Source organism: Thunnus albacares, chromosome 15 (assembly GCF_914725855.1).
Source record: "Thunnus albacares chromosome 15, fThuAlb1.1, whole genome shotgun sequence".
NCBI lineage: Eukaryota > Metazoa > Chordata > Actinopteri > Scombriformes > Scombridae > Thunnus > Thunnus albacares.
The window spans coordinates 23,220,992-23,246,114 of record NC_058120.1 but is presented as its reverse complement, the minus strand read 5'-3'; the positions used below and the strand labels follow the sequence as shown (position 1 = coordinate 23,246,114).

Sequence of the window (25,123 nt, the reverse complement as noted above, 5' to 3'; positions counted from 1 at the left end):
GAATTTTGTCTGGCTACACCCAACACAGTCTCGATGTTGTCAATCCTACCACTATGCCCCTGCTAATAGGCCAGAAAACAGCTATCCAGTGAAGTGAGCATGATATATGGCTTCCAATACACAAACAAAGCATCATTCAGTTTTACTTTTACTTTTACTAAACCTTATCTGCAAAGCAAGCAAAAAATAACAAAACTAGACTAATAATGCTGCCTATATTCTGTCTGGGATCATATTAGTATGATACAGCTCACGTGATAACTGACAACTGGAGTAATCAGCAGCTTTACATCTGGATTACAACAGGGTTAAACTAACATAAAAAAATCTTGTGATGTATTGTAAAGTCACTACACTGACAACATAAAATGTGAACTATTAATCAAACACCAGCAGTACGCCAGACAGAATGCCATGTGTTCAATATGTTAGGGCGCTGTGTGTGGTACATACCCCGCAGGGAAGCAGCGGTGGCATCCTGAGGCTCAGTGAAGGCTGCCTGGTTGGGCAGACTGTTTCTGGAGCGGGTCACTGACTCCAGCTGGGAGGCCCGACCCAGCAGGGATGCCGCATCCAGGACTTCCCCTTCTTTGGCTTCCAGGTCCGATTTGGAGGTGGTAAGGGGTCGAGGCCCAGCTGGAGCTCCCAGGCGGCTGGGGTCATTAAGGCAGGCGGCCGTGCCACTGTCCAAACTCAACACTCTGGCATGCGTTTTGGCACTGCCTGTGCTGGGGGTACGGCGAGAGGTGCGCCGCTTCCCTCCAGTTCGCACTACTGCCTCAGATCCTGCTGCAGTTTTTACTGTGGAGGAGGAGGCTGCATTGGCTGCAGTGTGCTTGGCTTTCAGGGCCCTGTAGCGGCCCTCTGGTGAGTGGCAGGAGCGGGAGGTGGTGCTAGAGGAGCTGTCTGTGCTTAGGTGGTGGGTGGAGTGGAGACTGGAGGCGCAGCTGAGTTCACTCTGATCGCTGGAGTCCTCCTCTCCACCCCCAGTAAACACAGCACTACAAGGCTTGGCCATACCACGCAATGACACGTAGTCCCGGTGACGGCTGGCATCAAAGCTACTTGCCCTTTTCTTGCCAGTCCGTCGACGTCCACTGCGTCCTGTCGACAGGGAAGAAGTCCTCTGAACAAGGTTGGCTGACTTTGGTTGGTCGTCTTTTACCTGCTCCTGCTCGATGGCCACTCCACAAGTAGAGCCATCAGCACTGGTCCTGATGCCAGGCTCTTCCTGGCACCTGCTAGGTTCTACAAGCTCTTGGGCTGCTGAGGACGGAGTGTCAGCAGGTTGTTTAGCAGTCAGTTCATTGGCATGAGGGTTTTTATTGGCCTCCCTAGAAGGTAGGTTGCTGAGGCCTCGAGAGCTAATACTGCCAAGGCTAGAAGTCCTGCCGTCTACAGAAGCAGACGCAGTATCTCCTCTGTCCCGTACACGCTCATCCCCTGAAAGTGAGAGCAGGCTCTCCACATGTGTAGAGCTGGTCTGTTCACTGTGGAAGCTGCTGACAGTGCTGTTGGTGTCCCTGTCTGTGCCGCTGCAGTAGCTCTCAGTTGAGCCACTACTACGAGTACTCAGGCTCCGTAGGCTGTCAGCACTGCGCTCCCCTCCGTGGGACTTTCCTCCTCTACCAGAGCCTTTCCCACTACCACCAACCTCCACCTGGTACAGACCTGAGCTACCTTCCCCAGCCTCCCTGGAGGCTGAGCGGGCTACTCTGCGTGGTTCTTTGTGTCTATAGCACTCTATTCCCGATGTCGAGGCCACAGCTTGGTCCTGCTGGTAAAGGCGCTCGGTCCCCTCTCTGTCAGACAGCCCTGGCCTGTGTGGCCTGGCAGTTTCCAGCTCACACACAGGATCAAGGCCACCTCTCCTTGGTGGAGGGTATAGAGCAAAGTCTGGTAGACACGGGTCAGGGAAAGCAGAACCCGCCGAGCTGGAAGTCCGAGGTAGGCCCCGAGAACGGAGCTCCTTTCTAAAGGTCTGAGATTGCATGGATGCATGAGTGGTCACCTCGGTGTCACAGGAAGAGTGTGACAGGCTGAAGTGATAAGCAGCAGAGTTACAGAGATCAGCAGGCTCTCTGGACAGTTCTGAAGGACACAAGGAGGTTGAGGGCTGCAAGGAGGCGAAGGAGTCATTGGGAACAAGGCAGTACATCTTTGCGTCTGATAGCAGATCTAAATGGATACAAAGATAAATATTAAGGAGAGCATTGAAATGTCACAGCCAATAACATAAGCAGAGTTTCTGTTTACATGTGAGTGCCATGCTTGCTTGTACCATGATCATGACTGCAGCTCTCAACAAGAGTCAAACTGATGTCATCTGAAGTCTTTCCCACATCTCCTGCAAAGATAGGAAGAACGCAATTAAGAGATGACAGGCTTAATCAATTATTAATACTTTCACAACCAGTATCTCTAGGCACCCACACTACAGACGATTAAGTAATAGAAATTCCTGTCTTCTTCTCAGAAACACTACTTCTAAGAAGCAAGCTAAGCCCAGAAAAGATTTCTCGAATGTCCCAATGGCTGTTTAAGATAACATTTGAATAAAGATGTAACAGTTCAGAATGGTGTTCTTTACAATTAGTGTGTCTCAACACTCTATTTTAGAGTGACCGTGATTTCCTGGGAATTTGTGAAGGACAGTCTGAGTGGATGGAACGCTTAAAGAGAAGATTAAAAAGCTAAACCCCAGCAGAGCCTTTGTTCAACTTCAGACCATTTCCTGTCATCACAAACCACCAGCTAATTAGAACGGCATCGAACACACTCACTGAATTATTCAGACAACACAGCTGCCTCAGTACAACAGACCCAGTTTGCTTCTTGTCTTCTTCTCAGTATTTCAATAAAGTCCTGGAGAATGACTCTCATGCATACGGCATATTGCATTTCTGTTTTTCAAACTCAGCAGTGCCTGTCTAAAGCTGCTTCATCTTAGCGTGACTGTTGAGGTCACGGTAGTGCTGAGTCAGACCTCATCTCCTGCGTAGCCGGGGTGATCATGGTCAGGGATGTGGTGATCCCGCAAAAGGAAAATGCATCACACAGGGTCACAAGACTATTGTAAAACATTAACTGAATTGTAATGTGCTTGTAACAAGTAATATTATTTCACTTTGAAAATCAGTGGAGTCACACAGGTGGGGAGAACAAGGATTTGGCAAATGATTTAAGTATACATGACAAGGCAGTAGGTACTCAGAGTTACCTTTGGTTCCTGTTGCTCTTCCATGGCTGGACGCAATCTGAAAATTTGAATGAAAAGATAAGTTAAGCCATTTATCTTTTGAGAAACATCAGGTTATCAAAAGGTAATTTCTGAAGTAAAATCATTCATGAAGGCAAACTGACAAGGCGTGTGATCACTATGGAATACAACTTCCAAAGAAGACACGATTTGTGTCTTGCAAACAGCCGGCGCCTCTTCACTGTCATCAGAGAGAAAAGTTTTGGCTTCTCTTCCTACTTGGTACACAGCAGCTGAGCATGTTCTGGCTGATTAGAGACTCAAGGACACAGTACAAAGACACAGAACACGGCACCCATGGGGATTCAGAGGTTAAATATATCTCACAGAATAAAACAACTAAATATCTTTGAATATTAAAGAGGAGATATCTGCTGACAGCAAGCTATGTGAGCACCATGCCTAATTAAAACACACACATACACACACACACACACCTCTTTGCTCTAACCAAGCCATAATAAAAAAGATAATTTTCAACTTGAACTCTTACTCCTTCGGTTTGTCTTAGCTGTATGTGTGCACCCTAGACTGGTAAGGATAGTACACTAAAATGGGAAAAGGACTAAAAGCTGTCAGGGCTCAGGACCTGATGTTTGTTTGTGGAAAGATGCAGTTAATTGATCATTTATCACTTGTAACACAAGTAGTGATACAGAACAATGCTCTGAATAAACAGGTGGATGCAAAAATTGGTTGAAGCCACCAGAAACATTAAGGTGTTGGACTGGTGTGATATATAGTGTGTCAAAGGACAGTTAGACTGTGTAGCTTCAACCAGCAGATTCTTTACATCTTTTTCTGGATAAATGACCCATTTGTATCGATTTTTCAATTGGTGACAATTGGTGGTACATGTTTTGGGGCATTTTATTCCATTTTCTATTATAGCAACAGCAGAGAGATGGGGAATGATATTGGGGCAACAAAGGCCGGCTGCTGGAATCGATCAAAGGATGTTGTGGCCATGTGGCATCTGTCTTCTACTAATCATGTGCTAATCAATCAATCGTTTCAGCATAATACAGTAGTAAACAGGGAGTTATTTCAGACATGTCATAGAACCTCATTTTAGTGCAGACGAGATGTACTGTTTATTGTGACCGTAAACATTACTTTGACAGTAAACAGTGTTGGCTCAGTAATAAAATCATGTTCTTTTTCCTGGAAATTACATCTGAAAAAAAATGGTGTTGTCTTACATTCGAGGACAAACCATAAATGTAGGGTTGGATACTGTTTATATTTGAACCGCTACCAGTACCCAACGGTACCATTTTTCGGTATTTTACTCTCTCTGTAATAACAAAAATGTAATTTCAATTGTAAAAAATAAGTCCAAACTTCTCAATTTCAACATCGTTGTTTATTTATAAGGTTTTGTTGTAGCACACCACACAACATAAAACCCCTCCCTACCTCCCTCTCTCCTCCCAAACCCGTCCCTACAACCTCCAGCTTGTCACAGTTACCAGGACACAGCGTGTCGTGTGTGTCTCGGAGGAGGCACATGTGATATCCTTGCCAAGATCTAGGGGTCGTAGCATCGAGGTTAGTTACTAGCAGGGTTGGGAAAAAGGGGAAAAAATGGCGGAAAAGACACTTGTGATCATTTTCAGCTCGTCATTGTCCCGACTGTGTTGGACGTGAACAAGCTGTAGGTTCAGGGCGGGGGTGATGTAGCCTCGCTCTCTCTCTTCCTCTCTAATGTACTCTATCTCACCCAGATGTACACTTGCAACAAGTGGTAAACTAGGAGGGATTTTTTAAAAGGCTCATAATGAATCTTATCAATATTTATTTGAATTCACAACACAACCCGCTCTCAAGGTAGTGAAATTTGGCACCGATTGAGCTAACGTGAATAGATGCTCGTTACCCAGCCCTACAGAAATGTAATTTGGCATTCAACACACACTATTTTTGTATCTCTGTATCTGTCCCTGTCTGTCTTTTTCTCTGCCTCTTCATATTTGTGTAGAATAGAGCAAACGATGGTCGGTTAATACAGTATACTAATAGATTGGTTAATGCTGATTTTACCTGAGATGGTACATGAGAGTATACCAGTGGGCTGTACTGTTTTTCCATGTTTGCTGTATTTGGTTTTAAGTGAGTCAAATCAAAATTAGATTACTTTTATTATATTTATGCATTTGCCTACTAAAAAGTAGGGGTGGGGGTTTTATAATCAGAGTCATCTTATACTCATGTCACTATGGTATGCAGTATGCAGTACACCAGTGCTCTGCTTACCTGCTGGTTAGACTCCATCCCAATATAGGAGTTTCTGGAACTGCAGTCGACTGGCGGAGTCTCTTGCCTGATAAAGTCTGCCATCTCAATACCCCCTCCAGGGTCCCTGTACAGACAGACAAACACATACACACACACTTGTATTACCAGCACATGAACAGCACAATTCCTCCCCTTAAATCTGGATGGATGGCGCAGAGTGAAATGTGACATCCATTCTGTTCAGCTTGTTTGTCTGTCGGCCCTTTAACATCTCATTTACCTCCTTCCTTTCGCTCAGCCAACCTGACTCATTCTAGGGGAAAAACACATCACGTAACTTTATTAAGCAGGCCTGTATTTTACATCCTTTTTAAAACTCAACGGAAAGAGCAAAAACAGATGAAAGCCTCCATGTAAATTTTCTCTCGGCCTATATTTAGCCCGGACGTGCTTGTTTAACCAGTTGGTATGTCGAAACAAACAACTTGCAGGGGATTGTCTATAAATCATTTCCATATGCCAAAAATGTTTCAGAACGGGTCAAACCACAAATCAAACACTCCAAGTTATACTACAACACAAAGCGCGAAGGGAAAGGAGACTGGAAAAAAGTACCGGTGAAAGGAAAATGAGTGGGAGTTGGTGCAAAAACACCTTAATCAACATCAGCTCGGCTTGTCTGCTCTACTGTAAACTCAAACAACCTGGAATGTAACTCCAGATGTGCGGGCAAAGCTGTGACTGCAACTGCCCCTGTGGTCAAGAGCTCTCATTCTTCTTGCTGCCTTTCCTCTCTCTCAGCGTCCTGCTAAGCACTCTCTCTGGAATGTGAATATGAGTCACTTCTTCAAGTCATGGGCAGGAAAATGCTGCAACCTCACTGGCTTTGTTCCTTCTGAATGAGAGCTGAACCTCTATATTAAAAAAGAGACAGAGGACTGGCATTCAGAGTCAGAGTTTAACACATTATTTTGTACTTTGTAAGATGCTACAACACGCGTTATTTCTTGGTAACGGATGACATAAAGCTTTTTCAATTTGCGTAATCCTTTAATATTGTTTCATTTTTTGTTAAATGAAACAGGAGGCGCCGCAGTCGAACATTATACTAAAAATAACCCACATGCTAATGAGGTCATTAATTACCCTAAATAAAGCATTAATTAGCGCATATTTCACTGTCAACACACCTGTCTTTAATAATAGGTTGCATATTGAACTGTATGTGCATTAAGAAAGTCTCCAAAGTCAGAAGGAACCTGTGATATTAGAGGTATAACAGCTTCTACTGTGTTATTTTTATAAGTTAATATTAACGTGTCTATGCACAAACAAGGCATAAAGGCGGGCACGGAAAGAACTAGTTCCCACGAGAGAAGGACAATGTGTTTACAGCTGTTCCAAATGGACCACACTTGAAGGCAGGAGTGAAAAGCCTGCCAACATAGAGAGGGGCGAGACGCAAAACAATCTTTCCTGAAGTCATTCACAGAGTTGCGCTCGTTTTGAAGACTCGAAAAGTGCCAGGAGTTGTGAGAGAAGAGCGAGAGGGAGAAGGTCAAACAATGCCTTCTTTCTCACCTCCACACACCTGTCTCATCGCCGTGTGAACCGGGCGTGATGATGGATTGTCAGTTTTTGGGGAAATTACAAATGCTTGGACTTCTGACAGTGGAGAGTTGTGGAAGGAGAGGGTTTCAGAAACTTTTTTGACCGTTCTTTTAGCACTTCGGCTGGAGCATACTGATGCCTTAAACACCACTCTAACAGTGTAAAGCTCTGCGTAGCATGTACCAAGAGCTGCAGTGCATAATAAGTGACAAATAAATGTCAATAGTCTTATAATGCATTTAAAAATAATGCTTCACAACACACTTCTCAGCACAAACCATACTGACAACAAATGACAAATAATGTAATTACTGTAGAAGTAATTTTCCTGGGGTGTCCTGGTGGTTCATATTGCTCGGCTTGTATCATATCATCATTTGAACCCAGCCTACAAACCTCTGTCTCTATCAGTTGTGTGTCTACCAAATAAAGGTCAAATGAGGTAAAAGTAAAAATCTTACAAAAGTGATTTTCTCCATCGCTGCTGCTGTTACAGCTGGACATGACTTAAACTGTCTGGAAGTCTTTGAGGCAATTTATTGATTCTCCTTGTAGCAGCCTGCGTCTCGTCTACACATCACCGCTGGAGGACTAGACCTTTGACCTCAGAGCTAATAGACAACTCCAGATTACATCACTTCTAAAAGTCTTGACTCACTCCACAATCACACACCATGTGACACGTCATGATGAGAAAGCATCTTCTACCTCACACACAATACTCCTACAGAGCTTTTGCAGAGTACTTTATCTGCTTCATCATCTGAGAGGTTTAGTTGTTCACACTCATGGAGTGTCTTTGTCTTTTATCTCCAGATATCCTCCATCGGGTGGGTGGTGGAAGACGTGAACTTACCCCGGGCCGTTGCTGTCCTCCCGACGGGTGACACCGCCGTCATTAGCCCCCTCGGTGCCGCTTCTGCTGCCCTGCGTCTCCTTGGCTTGCTCCACCACCTCCCCCTCATCCAGGGCATGGTGGAGGCGGTAATTCACCGTCTTCAGCAGCAGAAACATGGCAGCAATCACACCACAGTAGATTCCCACAATCACCATGGTTGGCGGCAATGCCTGGGATTAGAGAAGGAAGTAGAAATTAACTGCGAGACCACTACTGCTAGTGATACTTCAATTATACTTATTAGGGAACTGAATGTACTTTTGATTGCACGCTTAATTTACTGTATGTGGCTCTGCATCCCTTTTTTTCTTCCTGTAGTGTCTTGTGTTTATTCGTTTTCCTTTATTCATCTCAAGGGTCAAGATTTGATTAAATTTCCGTTATGTAATTTCATATCATCATTATAGTCTGAGTTTGTTTTTGTTCTTCTTGAAAAGGACAATAAAGAAAAGGAGCAGAAATGCATTTTTAAAAAAGCCCACTCTAGATTTTAGCTTTCATGTTTATCCAAAGAGGCGATGAGACAGCAGGTAGGCCGTTCGATGTCTTGCTGAGGGACATAATGAGCGACAGCTGACACATCACGTGCTGACAGGAATTGAACTGATCAACAGTAACCAACTATTGTATCCAAGTTCTTGTGTATCCCCTTAACACAGCTGAAAGAAAAAATCGAATGCATTATTATTTATGACACATACGGGCATTACTGCATTCAATTATCATTTTAATGTCTCTATTAATTGCCTTCAGAGAGCCGAGCACCTGTGTGTTTACCACAAGGTGTCTGAGCTCCAGCTTCCGTGTCTCTGTTGTCCTTGAGATATCCTGCTGCATCTGTTTGCAGTTATTACCAACACCAGCACCACTCAAACCTGTGGTGCAATATAAACCACAGAGCTGACCAATGTATTTCCACTCCAGGAATAGAACGGAAACCACAGACCAATTCGAAACATCGGCTTCTTGATATAGAAGTTAGTATGCTTAGCAAACAGCCATTTCCTGATACGAGTTTGTTTATAGCGATGCATGTGTGAAAAAGAGAATCATTCGGTGACATCTGAACCTGTCCTGTACTCCAGCTGTTCTGTTTAGGGCAGTTAAAGTGTTATTATTTGACAAACAACCCATAAATAACAGGCACAAGCAAACTATACCCGGCACTGCTGATGGGTCAAGTCCTTCTGGGACAGTTAAGAGGGCATTGCCCAAAAGTAAACACATAATACATAGTGCTTTTAGGAAACAAAAGGGACAACAAAGACCTTATGTGACAAATGAAATAAGCATATAAAAGTCAGTCATTTGAGCCTCTACAATTGCCAGATTACTGTTACATCCTTGTCAGCTGTGCTCTTACAGTCACAGCTGGTAGCTTCTGAAAACTGGTGATATCACAAATCACTACAGACAGGAGGAAAGCAACTAGATAAGAGGAGGGGGAAGGGAAATTAAATTCCCTGATTACAGCCTAGCACAGTGTAATCGACTGATTATCCTTAACAACGGATCATAACTGCATCATTCACAGTGATAAATAAACAGAATTTAAACAAAAGAGCTTTCTGGTCCCATCTAGTTGGTGGATGCTACACTTTAAAGGGGAGGCATTTACGGATTATTTCGTTAATTTTGCCCTCTAAACCATGTTTAACCGCCTATAAATCCGACAACCGTATGGTTTTGTAGATTATTTTAAATATAGTTACAGTATTCCGTTAGGTTTTGCTAGTTTAACGACACGTTACATTGTCTGCGCTCCAGATAATAGACAGAGACCGACCGTTACTATCCTGTGGCAGCTAACCTAACGGACACTTGGTAACTTACGTTGTCAACAGTCATGACAAAAAAAAATACACAAATAAAGGGATTAAAAGGGAGGTTTGGAAAAGCAACAGCACTCACCATGTATAGTGTGAAGGGGAAACATAGCAAAAACAGCCAGATATAGAGATGTAAAGCGTTGACGAATGTATTTTGATCGGGGTCGTAGTACCACCCGCCTGTGATTGAAGCCCAGACCCCCTGCCTCAGGATCTGTAGTGTCTGCGACCCCATGTTGTTGTATCCCCTCCGAATCCGACCAACCTGGGGGTGACACGCTGGCTAGTCGTCGCTGAACATGACAAACGGTGCTCTGTTTTCAGACATTGGCCTGAAAATCCCCTCTGCAGCCATCTTCTCTGCTACTGCTGCTGCCGCTGCTAGCCAGCCAGCTGGGGCACTGTTTCCAGTCCTCCCACCCGAGGAGACTACTATCCCACCACGCCCTGCGAGAAGCTTCTTCTTCGTGGTATCAATATAGAGTAGTAGCCATGGAAGCGGTCTATGCCAAAATATCTTCAAACATGCATCATTGCTATGTGATGATTTCGTGCTTTTAGCTCCCTCTCCTGGGTGTAAATGCATAAGTGGCGAGTGACAATGCATGTTAGACTTCAGCATGACAGTCACAACACAAATGCATAAACTAAAATGTATTATTCGGAATGAGGGTCAGAAACATATATGACCAACTGGCGACACCTGGTGATTTTACTCTCCCATTGCTTACAGAGAAGATCAGATGTGAACTATGCGTTTTATCCTCAATCCTAGTGGTGAAAGAAGTATTCCGATCATTTACTGACGTGAAGTACCAATACAGCAATGTGTAAACACTCCATTACAAGTAAAAGTCCTGCATGAGAAACCTTACCTAAGTAAAAGTACATAATGTAGTTAAAGTATTGCAGTAAAAGTAGTGGTTTGGTCCCTTTGACTGATATATTATTATATATGACATCATTAGACTATTAATACTGAAGCATCAGTGTTAGAGCAGCATGTTACTGTTGTAGCTGATGGAAATGGAGCTAGTTTCAACTACTTTATATACAGTTAGTTAGTTTAGCCCAGTGGTTCCCAAACTAGGGGTCAGACCCCTCCAAAGGGTCACCAGATAAATCTGAGGGGTCGTGAGGTGATTAATGGGAGAGAAAAGACGAAAAAATAAAGTTCTGATACACTAATCTGTTTTCAGTTTTTGGACTTTTTCTCTAATCTTTGATTTTTAGTGAAATATTGGATCATTTGAACATTTATTGAACTTAAACCATGTGAGAAGTTTATAGGGGAAAATCACTATTTGGTGGAGCTGTTAACAACTCATAAACATCTGAAATGTGACCCCGACTACACACTGCTTTTTGTGAGACGTCAAAAGTCAAAAAGGTTGGAAACCACTGGTTTCTTCTTTAACAAGGTGTTGTATTTTAAAAGCTTGTTATATTATCCATTGTGTCAAATCTCCATCTGAAAAGTAACTAAAGCTGTCAAATAAATGTAGTGGAGTAGAAAGTACAATTTTTCCCTCTGAAATATAGTGGAGAGGAAGTATAAAGTAGTGTAAAATGGAAATACTCAAGTAATGTACAAGTACCTCAATTTTTTACTCAAGTACAGTACTTAAGTAAATGTACTTGGTTACTTCCCACCACTGCTCAGTTAATACCCTTTTGTAAACTTAAAAAAGCCAAGACCACCATTGGTGGAAGAAGTATTCAGATCCTTTACCTAAGTAAAAGTATCAATATGACAATGTAAAAATACTCTAAAAATTAGTAAGATTACATGAGTAAAAGCACAAAAGCACTGGCAGCAAATGTACTTTAAAGTATCAAAAGTACTCATTCTGCAAGAAAATAGCCCCTGTGACTGGTCTATTATTATATATTACATCATTACATTGTTAATATTGATGCTCCAGTGTGTAAGTCGGAGTTAATTTTAACTGTTTTATTTTCAGATCGGTAGTGTAGTCCGGTGGTTCCCAGCATAGGGGTAAGGCACCCTTCAGTGGGTCACCAGATAAATGTGAGAAGTCAGATGATAAAAGTTGCAGGAAAGACCCAAAAATCTGTTTTTGTTGCGAAATACTGGATTATTTTACTTCTTTGGCCCTTAGAACAAATTTAAATGAAATCATGTGAGAGGTTTAAAGAGGAAATGTCTTCGGTGGAACTGTTAACAAAGCTCTTTATCTGTAAAGTAACCAGTAACTCCAGCTGTCAGACAAATGTGGTGTAAAAAGTACACTTTTCCCTCTGAAACGTAGTGGAGTAGACATGGAATCTCAATTAAAGTACCTCAAAATTGAACTAAAATTCAGTACTTTCCACCACTAAAGACCATCCTCTTCGATTAGGTACAAAAGGGAACTATGGGCAGAGTAGTGGTACATCGTATTTCTTTTCACATTTGCAAACACAGATTATAAAGATTTGTTAAGGAGCATTAGAGATGTAGATTTATCTGCAAATTTAGTCTGTACACTGCCCATCAACATCCAATTAATCAATATTTATTTGAATATGATTTGATTAATACATCCAGGTTTGACGGTAATTATACAAAAAAGGCCAGGAAGCCTTTAAGTGTAGTTAAAGGTGCTTAGAAAAAAAAGTAAACCACAAGCATTTCAGCCCTGAGGTGATGAGTCCTTGATCATGGGACAGCATCAAAATGATTTCACTTACATTTAAGATGATATTTTGCTCAGAGGATGTGAAAACTGATCAAGCAAAACTGGAGACTGTTACTTGTCAACAATAAAACACATCAGGATATAGTAGCTGATACTTTTAATACAAAAACAAACAAAGCAAGATATTAAAGTGGAGAATTCCTTTCAAAAAGCAGTTGAAAGCGTATGTAGTCAAATAAGGGTGCTACGGTCAGGAAGCTCTCTGCCTTTTCAGACGAGATGATACATTTGTGACACATTTTCCTGTAAAAGCAGAGCGGGAATGAATCTGTCCTCTGAAGTCGCCACAACACAAACATAACGCTGATGTCATCAGTAAACCGACACTGATGCTGATGTCAGCTTATCATCAAAAAAAGCCACATCCTTAGCGTACGCTGCGAGATGCCTGCTGACATCATGCAGTTAACCCCTGTTTGTAGCACAGCTGCCTGAAATGTTCATGATGCCAAACCTATTAAGCGCACAAGACTAAGGTTACAGTATAAAAGTAGTCCTGGCACTGAGACAGACAACTGCCACGGTCGTTCACAGCATCCTGTCGACTGATCGAATGAGCGGAGTGGCGGATGATCTTGCATTTTAGAAACTTGAAGAGAAATTCTAATGATCTTCAACTGTTCTTCCGGTTAGTGCTGAAGAACTGTTCACTGTCTTTCTCCTGAGTGTGAGAGGAACGGCTGTCACTGTAGCCTTGCTCGCTTCTCAGGAGGCGGCTTGCTTGGTGGAGCTGGAGCGGAGGACTTTGTGGCTGGCTCCCTCTCCTCTTGTTTGACAGCTTCTGTGGGAGGTTCAGGCTCCTTCTTCACCTCAACTGCAATACAACAGTATACAATTAGAGGGAAACTCATGGAATTTGTGGATGTCATCTACAATGAAATATGAACACATTCTACCTTTAAAATGAGATATCTAAGCCAAATTTATATCAATTAAAATTCTGAATGTTTAGGCAATAATCCAGAAGCACAGCCACTAATACAAAGACCAAGTGTAATAATACCACAAATGCACAAAATTTAAATGCAAAGCACAGAAAGACAGACACAGGCACTAATAATTATGTAACTTTAATATCTGAATATAATTAGATGTTATAACTATCAAGATCATACCTGGAATAGGCTTCTCACCAGGCTTAGGCTGAAATTGCAGAAGGAAAAAAAATCATATTAACATGAAATAATTATTTTTCTGGGAAAAGTCCCAGGGAAAAGACTGAGAAGATTGTACATTAATATTTTGAGCCAGTATAATACATACCTGGTAGAAAGTTGGCGGAAATTTTGACCTGAGGTCCATAAGGAGAGTGTCTACGCGGTGCCTCTGAAACAGTGAACTAGGCTCCTCTTTCTTCTTAGTCTTAGGCTTGGCTTTTTCTTTGGAGAAAGCAAAGCATTTTGTTTATCAGCTTTTGCCAAAATCATCAAGTCAAACTTGGACTTGCTATTGCTTTTATAAATATTACAGGATTGCAGCTCTGGCTCTTGTACTCCTCAGTATTTGGTGAGCTTGGTACATTATGGTTAGTACCACAATGTACTCATTGTTGCACTGCTGAAATGAAGTGTAAAAAACCTAACCTCTCTCCTCCTGGTCCTTGAAATGCCACCAGTATCCTTTGGATGGGTGATAGCGACAATATGACATGGCCTCATCAAATGCAGACTGGATTCCATGGACAGCAGAAAGCTAAAATAGATATGATTCATGTGTCTTCAGTTTCTTACTACTACTTAAATCTCCCTTCAATAAACTTTCACTGTTTTAAGTGTATCATAAAAGACCATGTTATAAGTTCTCACCACTCTGGAGCTGATTACTGTTCCCAGATCTGGGGCTTGATACACAACTCCAGCTATGATGTAGTAGTCAGCCAAGGGAATCACTAGAGGGTGGAGACATACAGTCAAGCAAGATTGTGTGAGTGTGCGTGTGTGTTTAAATATTTGTTACTTTTCGTGACAGTAAAAGTCAGTAAGGTGGGGTTGATTACAAATCCAATAACTGGTGTTTAAACAAAACTAATATAACAGTTCTTGAATGTTTTGTAACCTGTGACAACATTTATGCTGCTGGATAATGATACTGAGGACACCAGCGGTCAGGTGTACAACCAATAGTCCATTGAAGCATTTCCCCTTTACTTCAGTAAGACACATAGTAGAATAATTACAGGAATAATGACAAGTGCAGGTAGTTGCGATACCACATGTACATGCAATACACATTGAATTCTTAAGATGCAACGCTGCTCACATTGTGTCGGTGACTGCCTCTGTTGTTTACGGATTATATATAGAATTGGCTCCTGAGCATGAAGAAGAATGTACTCCACTCCCACCATCTGACTGAAAATGAGACAGAAACAATGTTTGCATTTAGTTTGGCATGTAACTCAATGATACAAATGAAAATATGTTTCTGGTCCTTTTTAATGTATAATGTACAAGGTCCACATGTTGATTAAGTGCCATGAATCTTACATTGCATTCACTATCTTCTTTGGAGCTAATACTGTTTTTACTCTACTGTGACACTTAGTCCTTGAAACTAAATTGCAGTGAGAAGTCAGGCTTAAATGGAGCTGGTAGGGACTGTCTTGCTCAACAATACCTCACCAGAATAGCTGTTTGCTAACAATAAACCTTGAACCTGGATTATTCACCCGGCTACCCATCACATTTCATCTTTGATTACTTGCAACTATTAGCAAAATCCCACCAAATCCAACTGTGCACTATGAACTTACTTCAGATGCTCCAGAGTAAGCCGCTGCATCTTCACTACCTCATTATTACAGGTTCGATCATAAAAGGGGTTGCTCCTCTCAGAGAAATAGTCCAGCACATTTCCAGGGTTAAGAATAGGCACCCAGCCGCTGTCCACCCAGGAAATCCCAAGAAGGTTGTCTGCAAATTGAACAAGGAGTCAACATTGAATGAGAATATTTACTAATATACTTGGCTGAGATCAAGCCAATTTCAGTTTACATTGGTTACATGTAAGGTTCGAGTTGATTTCAGTATTATACTGAACATTTTTATAGCATTGATTAATGGGGAACTAATATCATACACATCATACTAGCAAGACCGCAGCCTCAGGATTTAATGTCACTTTGATGTGGAAAGAGTATTAGACAAGGTAGCTTCAATAAGGACTTTACCTTCAGGGCTGGAAGACTTTGGAAAACATTACTGGCAAAACCTTACTTTAATAGAGTTAGGTTTTAAGATATGATGTTTACCTCCCTCTAATTATTGACTAAGCAAATATATGTTCTCATTACTTCTTGACTTTGATGTTGGTTTTAAGTATTTAGTATTATTTTAAGTATTATTATCCATTAATCTGTTGATTATCTTCTTGATTGTTTGGTCCATAAAATGCCAGAAAATAGTGAAAAATGCCTGTTATAGTTCCCCACAGCCCAAGGTGACATTTTCAGATTGTTTATTTTGTCCAACAAACAGTCAAAACTCAAAGAAACTCAGTTTACTATTGTTTTCAACATTAAAAAGCATCAAATCCTCAAATTTGAGAGCCTGGAACCTGCAAATGTTTGTCATTTTTGCTTGAAAACTTAGTAAAACGACTTCTTGATTATCATAATAGCTAACAACTAATGAGTAACCGATTAATTGACTAATCGTTGCAGCTCGATATAGCCATCAAAATAAAAGCTGAATATAATTTCTCCTCATAAATCTCCACGTTTGCTCCTCTCATGTAATAACATAACAACTACCTGTCAGTAAGTTAACGGTAATGCTAATACATGGGAGGCACACACTGGGGCTAAAAAATAGACATTTGAGTGCTGCCAATACTCCAGCAGCAGTGACTAATTATTTACCAATCAATTAACAAAAGCACCAAAGATATTTAACACCAAATTCCACTAATAGAGGGATTATTTAATGTTATTCCATCTGATGTCGTATCGAGCTTCACTAACATTACGAGACATTAGCTAGCCGAATCGGATGTTTGTAGCCTAAACCTAACGTTAGCGTTACGTATGTAGAAAATCTTCCTCGGTCCGCATTTAACGTAATTGTTCTTCACGTGTTTAGATTTGTATGTGTTTGTACAAAAGAAATGAGCCCATCCAAGCAAATATCCAGAGTTAGTTAGCCGACATGCTAATCAAACCGGGAAGATGCTAATCGTTGCTACAGTTAGCTGCTAGCACTAAGAGACAAAGGTCTTCATAGAAGATTTATTTTATCACAAAATGTCGAATATACGACGTCAATCGCTGGCGTATTACATGTGGCCACAACAAAAAAGCCTGAAAATATTCTTTAAAAGATAATCAAATAATACAACAGTCATTTAGCTACCTCTGAAATCCACCGACGCCATGATGTAAACAAATCGTCTCACTAAGATTACGTAATCAACTGATCTGTTCCGGGTCGCAGTTTGATGACGTATATTAATTAGTTAAATTGGAGTAAAGCGGACAGATAAAGTGTAAACAAAAATTGTAGTAAATTAATTTTTAAAAAAATAAAAAAGACAACTAGTTTGCAAAAGAGAGACAACACTATAATAACTTTTAGGATTTTATTTTGTTTTCTTTAATACACATAAACACACAAAAATCAAACGCACAAATGAAAAATGTCATAATTAACTCCACTGTGTTTTGATTTTTTGTGCCTAATTTGGCTGTATTGTATCTGCACTTTAATTTCACGCATCATTCAACTGAATTTGTATTTGAGACTTTGTGTTTGTGCATGTGCGCATCTTTCTTAACAAAACAACGGCACACCCAGTTCCTTTGTGGCTACTTAAAGGCACAAAATATTTAAAAAAAAAAAAAAAAAAACAAGCATACTTTTAATCTCTCAATAACCAGTCGTATATAATAGCTGTCCTGGCTTTCATTTATGGTCAGCAATGCAGCATTTGCTCCAGAGAGCTGAAATTCCAGAGACACACCCAGACAGCTGAGTTCACTGCCCTGAGAGTGTGACAGAACAGATGGATTTGAGCATGGTGAATAACAAGCTTACAAACACACACACACACACACACACACACACACACACACACATATACACACACACACACACACACACACACACACACACACACACACACACACACACACACACACACACACAGAGTGCAAAAGGGGCGACCTTATTCATCACCTGGCTGCCTGCACCCCCCCTCATAATGGAGTATAATGGAGGCTCGCAGCACCCTTTTAACCTGCATAAACCCCAGTTTGGATGACATCATAGCCTGTCATTAGGGACTATAGCTCGTCATGTGTCTGTCCAAACTGGCTGCGCAGAAAGCGAGCAGTCAGGGAGAAAGGCAGACTGCTCGGGCGAGAGGAGACAAGCTGGATGATCTTTATCTGATACATCTGAGAGGAGATGACTGACATGACTGCATTCCTCCAAATTTGAGATAAGAGCGAGAGACCGCGCTCCCATCAAGAACTTGCATGGATGACACACAGAAATATAATTAAATGAGAAATTAGAACGACATTTTAATTCTTTTATTATAATAAATCAAAAACAATGCAAAGAGTGCAAGATAAATATCAAGATGTATCTCATTTTTAATGATTTCATCAGATAATTTAATCAAAAATAATAGAACATCACCCACATTATCAACAAAGAACTGTTCGTCCAGTTTGGTTTGAAATAAAACAGTATGTGCAGTTATCAAACAAATTGATAATGAAATTATCTCCAGATGAACTGATAATAAAATCAAACCTCTCCTCTTCCTGCTGAAGTACCCCCATGGGACCACTGGCCCTGTATTTATCGACCAATCGGCTGGTCGGAGAGGAAAAATACGAGAACAGGCTACAACGGAGGAGCGCGCATCGCGCAGGGTTGCGCAGAGAGAAGACGTAGCTGCGACACTGCTGGCCAGGCGAAGACGCAACTATACGGCCGAGAGGATGCAGTGAAAGAGCCCAAATCTCCCAGCTAAATTACAGCCCGGTGTCAGGGCGGGTACAGTGAAATAACGTCGAAAATGAACGTGATCCAGGCTGGGCACGACGGCAGTTCCAGGGTGGAAGGAGGCAGAGGCAACCACACCGACAACGGCGGCGGCTCCCCGAGGCTCCAGCAGTGCGCTCAGCCTCCCAGCAGCGGCAGCAGCAGCCGGACCAAAGATGCCAGATACCAGCAGCAGCTCCAGCAGCAGAGGCATCATGGTGGGTCGATGCTGAAACAGCCATCCCACAACGAGCCAGCCGACGTCGTGAGGCGGGCGCTGGACTTCAAGAGCCAAGGCACCCAGTGCTACAAGGATAAGAAGTACCGAGAGGCGATTGGCAAGTATCACCGCGCTCTGCTGGAGATCAAGGGGCTGTGCAGGGTGCTGGGAGATCCGGACACCAGCTCCAAGTCCCCCCTCCTGCCGACCATCAGCAAGTCCAGCACGCTGACAGATGAGCAGAAGGGGGCCATGGAGAATGCAGAGCTGGAGTGTTACAACAGCTTGGCCGGTAAGAGACGTTTCTCTCACACATTACACACACACACACACACACACACACACACACACACACACACACACACACACACACACTACACTTAATCTGGTCTCTTTTCTACAGAGAAAGATTCTGGGAATACTCCACAGCTCATGAATGATTCATAAAGTGTATGAGTCATTCTCAGGGTTACCCCACTATTTGCCTCACTTTCTTCTGATACTCACTTCCAATGGATGGTATATTTATTCACCCCCACGCAGATTCAGTCGATATATTCGCTATTTATTGAATAATGAAGCAAATTATGTATTGAAATTCAAACACTATCTCATGTAGCGTTATCAATAACTACTCCTCTCTCCTCTATTTCCCTCCTCTCCCATTCTAAGCTTGCCTTTTGCAAATGGAGCTGGTGAACTATGAGCGAGTGAAGGAGTACTGTCTGAAAGTGCTACACAAGGAGGGAAAGAACTTCAAAGCTCTGTACCGATCCGGTGTGGCCTATTACCACCTAGGAGACTTCCAGAAGGCCCTCTACTACCTGAAGGAGTCACACAAACAGGAGCCATCAGGTCAGGACTGACAGACTGTGGTGCTGAACTCCAGTATCTCAACAGTCTTCTCAATCACACTGACAGATTTGCACACAGGCTGCCAAACGTTTCCATGTCGAGAGCTTGTAGATTATACGTGGATTAGACCACGTTTGAGTTGGTGTGCTGAAAGGAATCACATCTGTTTGTGTTGTCGCATGTTGTCCTGCTAAGAAATCTAGTGATGAAACGATGAGTCGATGAATTGATTCGCTGATTGTCAGATAATGTACCCTAGTTCTCTTTTTGGCATTTGTCAACTAAAAATACAAAATATAATCTAGTTCCAGCTACACAAATGTGTCACAAAATTATCAAATACTTATTTTGGGACTGTAGATTGGATTTAAGTTCTTGTTAACTTGCTGTTTAAATTAGGGACAAATCATGACTCGATTAAAACCAGTATGTGTAGAATTTGTAAATGTCTGACTCAAGTGATATAAATTTCACAGATTCCTATGAATTCGACCCAGGGACACTAAGATGATTTGGTTAAAAGCAACACATACTGCTCAAAAAATTCACTATGTGCCATCAGAATCATTTGGAAGATGCTACAGTCAAGTACAAATTCTGCATCTAGTGGCTTTAATCACAGAAAAATATAAATCATGTAAAAATCAGCAGCACTGTCTTAGACTTGCGGAGGTGTAGTTTTGACCCTCCTGGAGCAAGTGAAGGTAAAGGCTCAGCGAAGCAGGTAAAGGACTCGAGACAGGCAAGTAAGGTAAAAGTGAAATTACTATATCAGTGGTTCAAAGTGAGGTTAGTTAACAGGTGGTCAGTCAAGACAGGCTAACAAATCAAATATCTGCTATGGCAAGACATTTTGACTTTTCATAGTAGATAAAGCACAGGTGTAACTACCATCATTACACGGCTCTGTTCTATTAAAGAGTCCCAGTAAGCCGTGACAGTGAGCCAGCACGCACAATACCAGGACCCTGAACCTGAAGCAGCTAAATGGAATCCAGCCATCATTAATTTTATTGTTTACACATTTTTTTTCAACTGTGACATGTCAAAATGTGTTCAGTGAAAAAGGACTTTAGACAAATCTGGCAGCTTATTTATGTGTTGTGCTATCAAGTGCATAAAAACACAAGAAATAACGTGCTGCTTCTATCCGACTTCCTCAGTCTGGATGTGAAAGTGCTGGGTGGAAAAGCTTTTACCCGGCAGGAATTATTTGCATTATAATCTATAGGAAATAGTTATTTAATAGAAATAAAATTCTGAGTTTATAGGATACTGTAAAAGTGAAATATGAGCCAGGAAACGTAGCTTTAAGAGAGCACCCAGCTAGCAAGACATAGACGACATTGTTGGTGCACCATCACACCCGGGGAGGCTGATCAGCCTGCTGCTCAGAATGCAATCAAAACATGAGGATTATTATGAAAGTAATATTGATTTCATAGGGCAGATGCTTTTACCTTCCTTTACGTCCTCCAAAGTTTAAGTTTATTGTTGGAGCAACTTATAACAGCACAGCCTGAAATGACATCATGTTTATTTTCACCTACAACCCAGATTTGTCTATAGATGAGCTGGCAGGGATTTGAGGGGAAGGGGCAGGATTATATGGCGGGGAGCTGATTAGGGAATTGGGAACAGGTGCACAGGTAGGCGCAGAAGTCAAGTAATGACTTTAAGTGGAAAACATTGGGGACTACTGCAGGACAGCTATTACAGGACTGTAATAGCTTGCTAGTGACTAGCAGACTGGAAAAGAGTTGGTTGTGACATGACAGTGAGACCTCTGATTAACATATTAGGTTTTATGGATTCTTCCTTTGCTGTGACATCTACAGAGTGAAATTAAACTTGTTCTTGACCTCCTAGTTATCCATCAGGGACCTGCAGTCGTCCCAAGGCCTCATTTTGGGAAGCATAGCTATGAGAAACTAAGCAAAACTAAACTTTAATTGTGTTATTTTATAGAGTAAAAGAATAATGTTTGTGATGTGGTCTCCTTCGTGGTGGGACGGTGCATGTATTTGTTTTTTAAATGATTGAAATCTTTCCAGCCTTTTGTAGCCTCCACATTGATCTTCAAATCTGAGCATGGTATTCATTCTCAATATCGGGAACACATATCTGATAAAATATTTTAAATTTAATAATATTCTAAACCCTTACAAGTGTTTTACTTGTGTATTTTATGGCCCTTTTCAATTCAGATCTCCATATGATTCGTCTCTTTGCTGTTGTCGTACTGTAAACTGGCGTTTTGGTAATGTTTACATTATGTTGCATTTGATTGATGACATAATTGTTCGCCAGTGTCGGTCCCAGTCGACCCTTTTATAACCCCCCAGTGTAAGCTTAAAATGCATGGAAACAAAAACATGTTTTTTCACAGTGTCTGAAAAAACATTTCCACAAATCGAGTTTCTGTATAACTTTTCCTTTAGCCTCTTAACATTGTCATATATACCACTGAGTTCTGTTTTAGTGGAAGATTTATGTGCATATTGATGCACCATTTCCTGCCCTGAGCAGGAAATAAATCAGCCTTTTCCTGTCTTTGTTTTCCAGACACCAATGTCATCCGCTACATCCAGCTGACAGAGATGAAGATTCGCCGGAATGCCCAAAGGGAAAAGAAAGAGGCAACATAAGCACTCGCTGTCTGATGACTTCTCACCCGTCAAAAATTCCTGCCCTACTGTGTGCCACCCAGACCTTACACACCATGAGTCGGAGGTCTTGGTGTGAATCGATGTTTGTTTGCTTTTGCCTTGCACAGCATCCGGTTGCCAGTTATGTGATTGAACTTTACCACTGTGTGCTTGAAGCATTTTTGAAAAATTGTACCAGATGCTGAGTTTCTGTCTCCAAACCGCCAAACTTAACTAGTAAAAATCCATCCCGAGTACGTTTTAATAACCATTACAAACTGATGCACTGCCAGTCCAAACATTGCACATACAGGCCAACACTTGTGATAGAGACAGGAGCAACAAGGTCCACAGAGTGAATCCAGCAAGTCTGCAGGCGAGCGTAACTGTAAATTAGCACCTGCCCTCGCACAAGATGTCTTTTGAGTCGCATGGAGTAAATGAGTAACAACCACCTACACCTCTGTAACCATACTTTGATTTTAAAAGTTACTACTAAAGGTCAAGATTTTTTATACTCTCAATTAACTCTGAACAAAAGGTGCTTTCAGTAAGTAGGTTTTTAACTCTCAACGCGCAGGCAGGACATCATGAGCACGTGGTTGCTAATTCCAGTATGAACTTAAGAGACATATCACAAAATGTAAATAAGCTACTTTATAGAAACCACAAGAAATATAACGGAGAGGCCGGCTATTTGCGTCTTGTTTATTAATGCCAAAACAAAGCACTTCATTCACAGCATTTACTGTATCAACAAATACTGTATGTTTTATTGTAAAGGTATGCGTGTAATAAATGTGTCTATTGATTGAAGTACTTTTTTTTTTTGTTGTTGTTGTTGTGCTGCAGCAGTGGACTTCCTTTTAATTTACTATTTTCATTTTCCTAAAATGTTCCTCATAAGATATAAATGAGTCTATGGAAAAATGCTGATGAAAGCACATGTGTAAATAAACAAGTGAACCAAAACTGATTGAAATGATTTTATACCTTCTCATCTTGGTAGTTGCCATGGCGAGGCTTGGGTAATAACAAGCAGGGTCATGGAGTTGATTTTCTAGAATATTATATAACACGGCATGTTGTCATGAGGCAGAAAACATCCTGATGTAACACAGATAATCATCTAAAAGTGGAGGCTTAATTAAAATTTCATACTTTGAGCCAGCAGTAACTGATTTTTTGGCGACTTAGCCATATCTTCTTTCAAGTTGATATGGTGAACTTGTTAGCAAACTGTTGCCTCATCTCTCATCCAACAGACACGGAGCGTTAGCATTCATTTAGAGTTGTGTTTCTGGCCACCTGGCAAATGTAAATCTCTCCTTTTAGGTCTGTTCGGTCTCCACCGTCTAGCTTTGTCTGTCTGCCATTTTTGCGCTGGGTAGCCACAGTTTGAGGCTTCGTGTATTAGCATTAGCTCCATTCAAGACACAGTGTTAACCATCTGTTCCTCAGAAAGATAATTACTAGGCTATGTTTGAAGAACCCCAAGGTATTTCAAGACTCTTTAAACCACTTGGGGGAAAAATATTCTGTTCGCTGCATGATAAAAAGGATTTTTAATCAATTTCCTAAGTTGCGACTGTTTCCTTATCCAAACAAAGATGGCAGCCAGCTGGTTTCCTGGATTAGAAAACAGAGTTGCAAAATGAGTTAAAGATCCCCTTCAGACAAGTTTTAAGACACATGATATACTGATACTTCGATTAGTAATTTGTGTCTGATGTGTTTTTTCCACAAAAAAAGTTAAAAATCAAGTACAGAGTTAGAAGTTCTTAAAATGACATCCACTCCTTGTCGCATATTGAACTGGAACATCCTGAATCATGAATATGCAAACATTTTTTCATTTTAAAAGTTTAACTGCTGGATGCAAGATGTCTCTGACTTCACTGAGATCAATTCCACATTGTATGTTTTCCGGAGGCTCAACGTTTCCACGTCACACTTGTGAAGCTTCATACTTTGGATTGGCTTCCAGACTAGTTGTGATGTCACAAATCATGTTTGTAGGTACACACCTTAAACTTGGATTTTCAACGAGCTCAGAGAAACTTTCGACTTTCAGTGTATGAATGTGAAAACAGCCTTCTAGCGTCAAACAGCACATACATCATTCTGCACAGTGAAGCTCAAACATCCAAGTTAAATAAAAATAAGCAAAGCGCATATTTGAGAGGAGAGGGGGCTTTAATGTTGTTTTTTTTTATTGTGCAGCAGAAAAAAATATTTTCTCATCCGGATGGTCTTTGTGGAAATAACTTCAGAATGGTGGTAAGTGTTTTCAGCTGACCTTTTTCATATTTTTTCAGAATGCTTGATTGCTTCATTCCTTTGAACTTGCATGAATTGTTTGTGTTTGTTTGCTTTTCGCCTGGTTTCTCGTGTAAGACTGCATATTCAGGGTGCCAGGATGTGTTTGCTTCTCTTGCTCCTTGTAACCATGTGTTTACTTGCTGTCTCTGACATGTTACTGCTTGCTTTTAAGCTTGTTTTTTCTCCCATGTGGACTGGGTAAACTGTATAACTGAATCGCCCTTCTGGGATAAATAAAGTCTTCTGAGTCTGAGTCAAATATCGCTGGGTAATTACCTTTTGGAGAAACAGATCGTTAACATTTTGCTAATACATTAGAGGCACAAACTGGGGCAAAGTGCTGGGCAGGTAGTTCACTGTGTTAATCAGAGCTATTTAGCTGAAAACAGCTGTGAGAGAGTGGGAGTGAACCCTAATCAGTGAACTTGTAGGCTGGATAATCAAAATAATGAGCTGAAAGAGGGTATGAGGACTTTGTCACATTACACTTAGTCATTTGATGCATTGTTATATTGATTACAGACATTTTAATACCCTTTAATTCAATGAGG

General features: G+C 41.3%; 3 protein-coding genes across 9 annotated transcripts in view; 1 reads left to right on the top strand and 2 right to left on the bottom strand.

Moving 5' to 3' along the window:
• The window catches only part of pcnx1 (pecanex 1), a 35,360-nt gene extending 25,071 nt beyond the window's left edge, over positions 1 to 10,289 (bottom strand). For 4 of the 7 annotated variants that reach the window (XM_044375151.1, XM_044375153.1, XM_044375155.1 and 1 more), the window contains exons 1-6: positions 9,918 to 10,286; positions 7,965 to 8,176; positions 5,516 to 5,621; positions 3,221 to 3,257; positions 2,282 to 2,347; positions 454 to 2,178 (exon numbers count right to left, since the gene is read on the bottom strand). In XM_044375151.1, the coding sequence (XP_044231086.1) occupies positions 454 to 2,178; positions 2,282 to 2,347; positions 3,221 to 3,257; positions 5,516 to 5,621; positions 7,965 to 8,176; positions 9,918 to 10,070 (2,299 nt within the window). In that variant the 5' untranslated portion in view covers positions 10,071 to 10,286. Of the gene's footprint in view, positions 1 to 453; positions 2,179 to 2,281; positions 2,348 to 3,220; positions 3,258 to 5,515; positions 5,622 to 7,964; positions 8,177 to 9,917 lie in introns of all 7 variants that reach the window. The other 3 variants (XR_006407388.1, XM_044375152.1, XM_044375154.1) reach the window with 3 other exon arrangements.
• Positions 10,290 to 12,617: 2,328 nt separating this feature from the next.
• med6 (mediator complex subunit 6) lies at positions 12,618 to 16,955 on the bottom strand. Its single transcript, XM_044375162.1, has 8 exons — positions 16,887 to 16,955; positions 15,290 to 15,449; positions 14,797 to 14,888; positions 14,343 to 14,425; positions 14,121 to 14,229; positions 13,801 to 13,916; positions 13,653 to 13,680; positions 12,618 to 13,351 (listed from the first exon to the last, which is right to left on the bottom strand). Exons 1-8 carry the CDS (start codon positions 16,906 to 16,908, stop codon positions 13,221 to 13,223), a joined length of 741 nt encoding a protein of 246 aa, XP_044231097.1. The 5' UTR covers positions 16,909 to 16,955; the 3' UTR covers positions 12,618 to 13,220.
• Positions 16,956 to 17,785: 830 nt separating this feature from the next.
• Positions 17,786 to 23,226, top strand: LOC122998326 (tetratricopeptide repeat protein 9A). Its single transcript, XM_044375161.1, has 3 exons — positions 17,786 to 19,039; positions 19,420 to 19,602; positions 22,168 to 23,226. Exons 1-3 carry the CDS (start codon positions 18,562 to 18,564, stop codon positions 22,248 to 22,250), a joined length of 744 nt encoding a protein of 247 aa, XP_044231096.1. The 5' UTR covers positions 17,786 to 18,561; the 3' UTR covers positions 22,251 to 23,226.
• Positions 23,227 to 25,123: the final 1,897 nt, after the last annotated feature.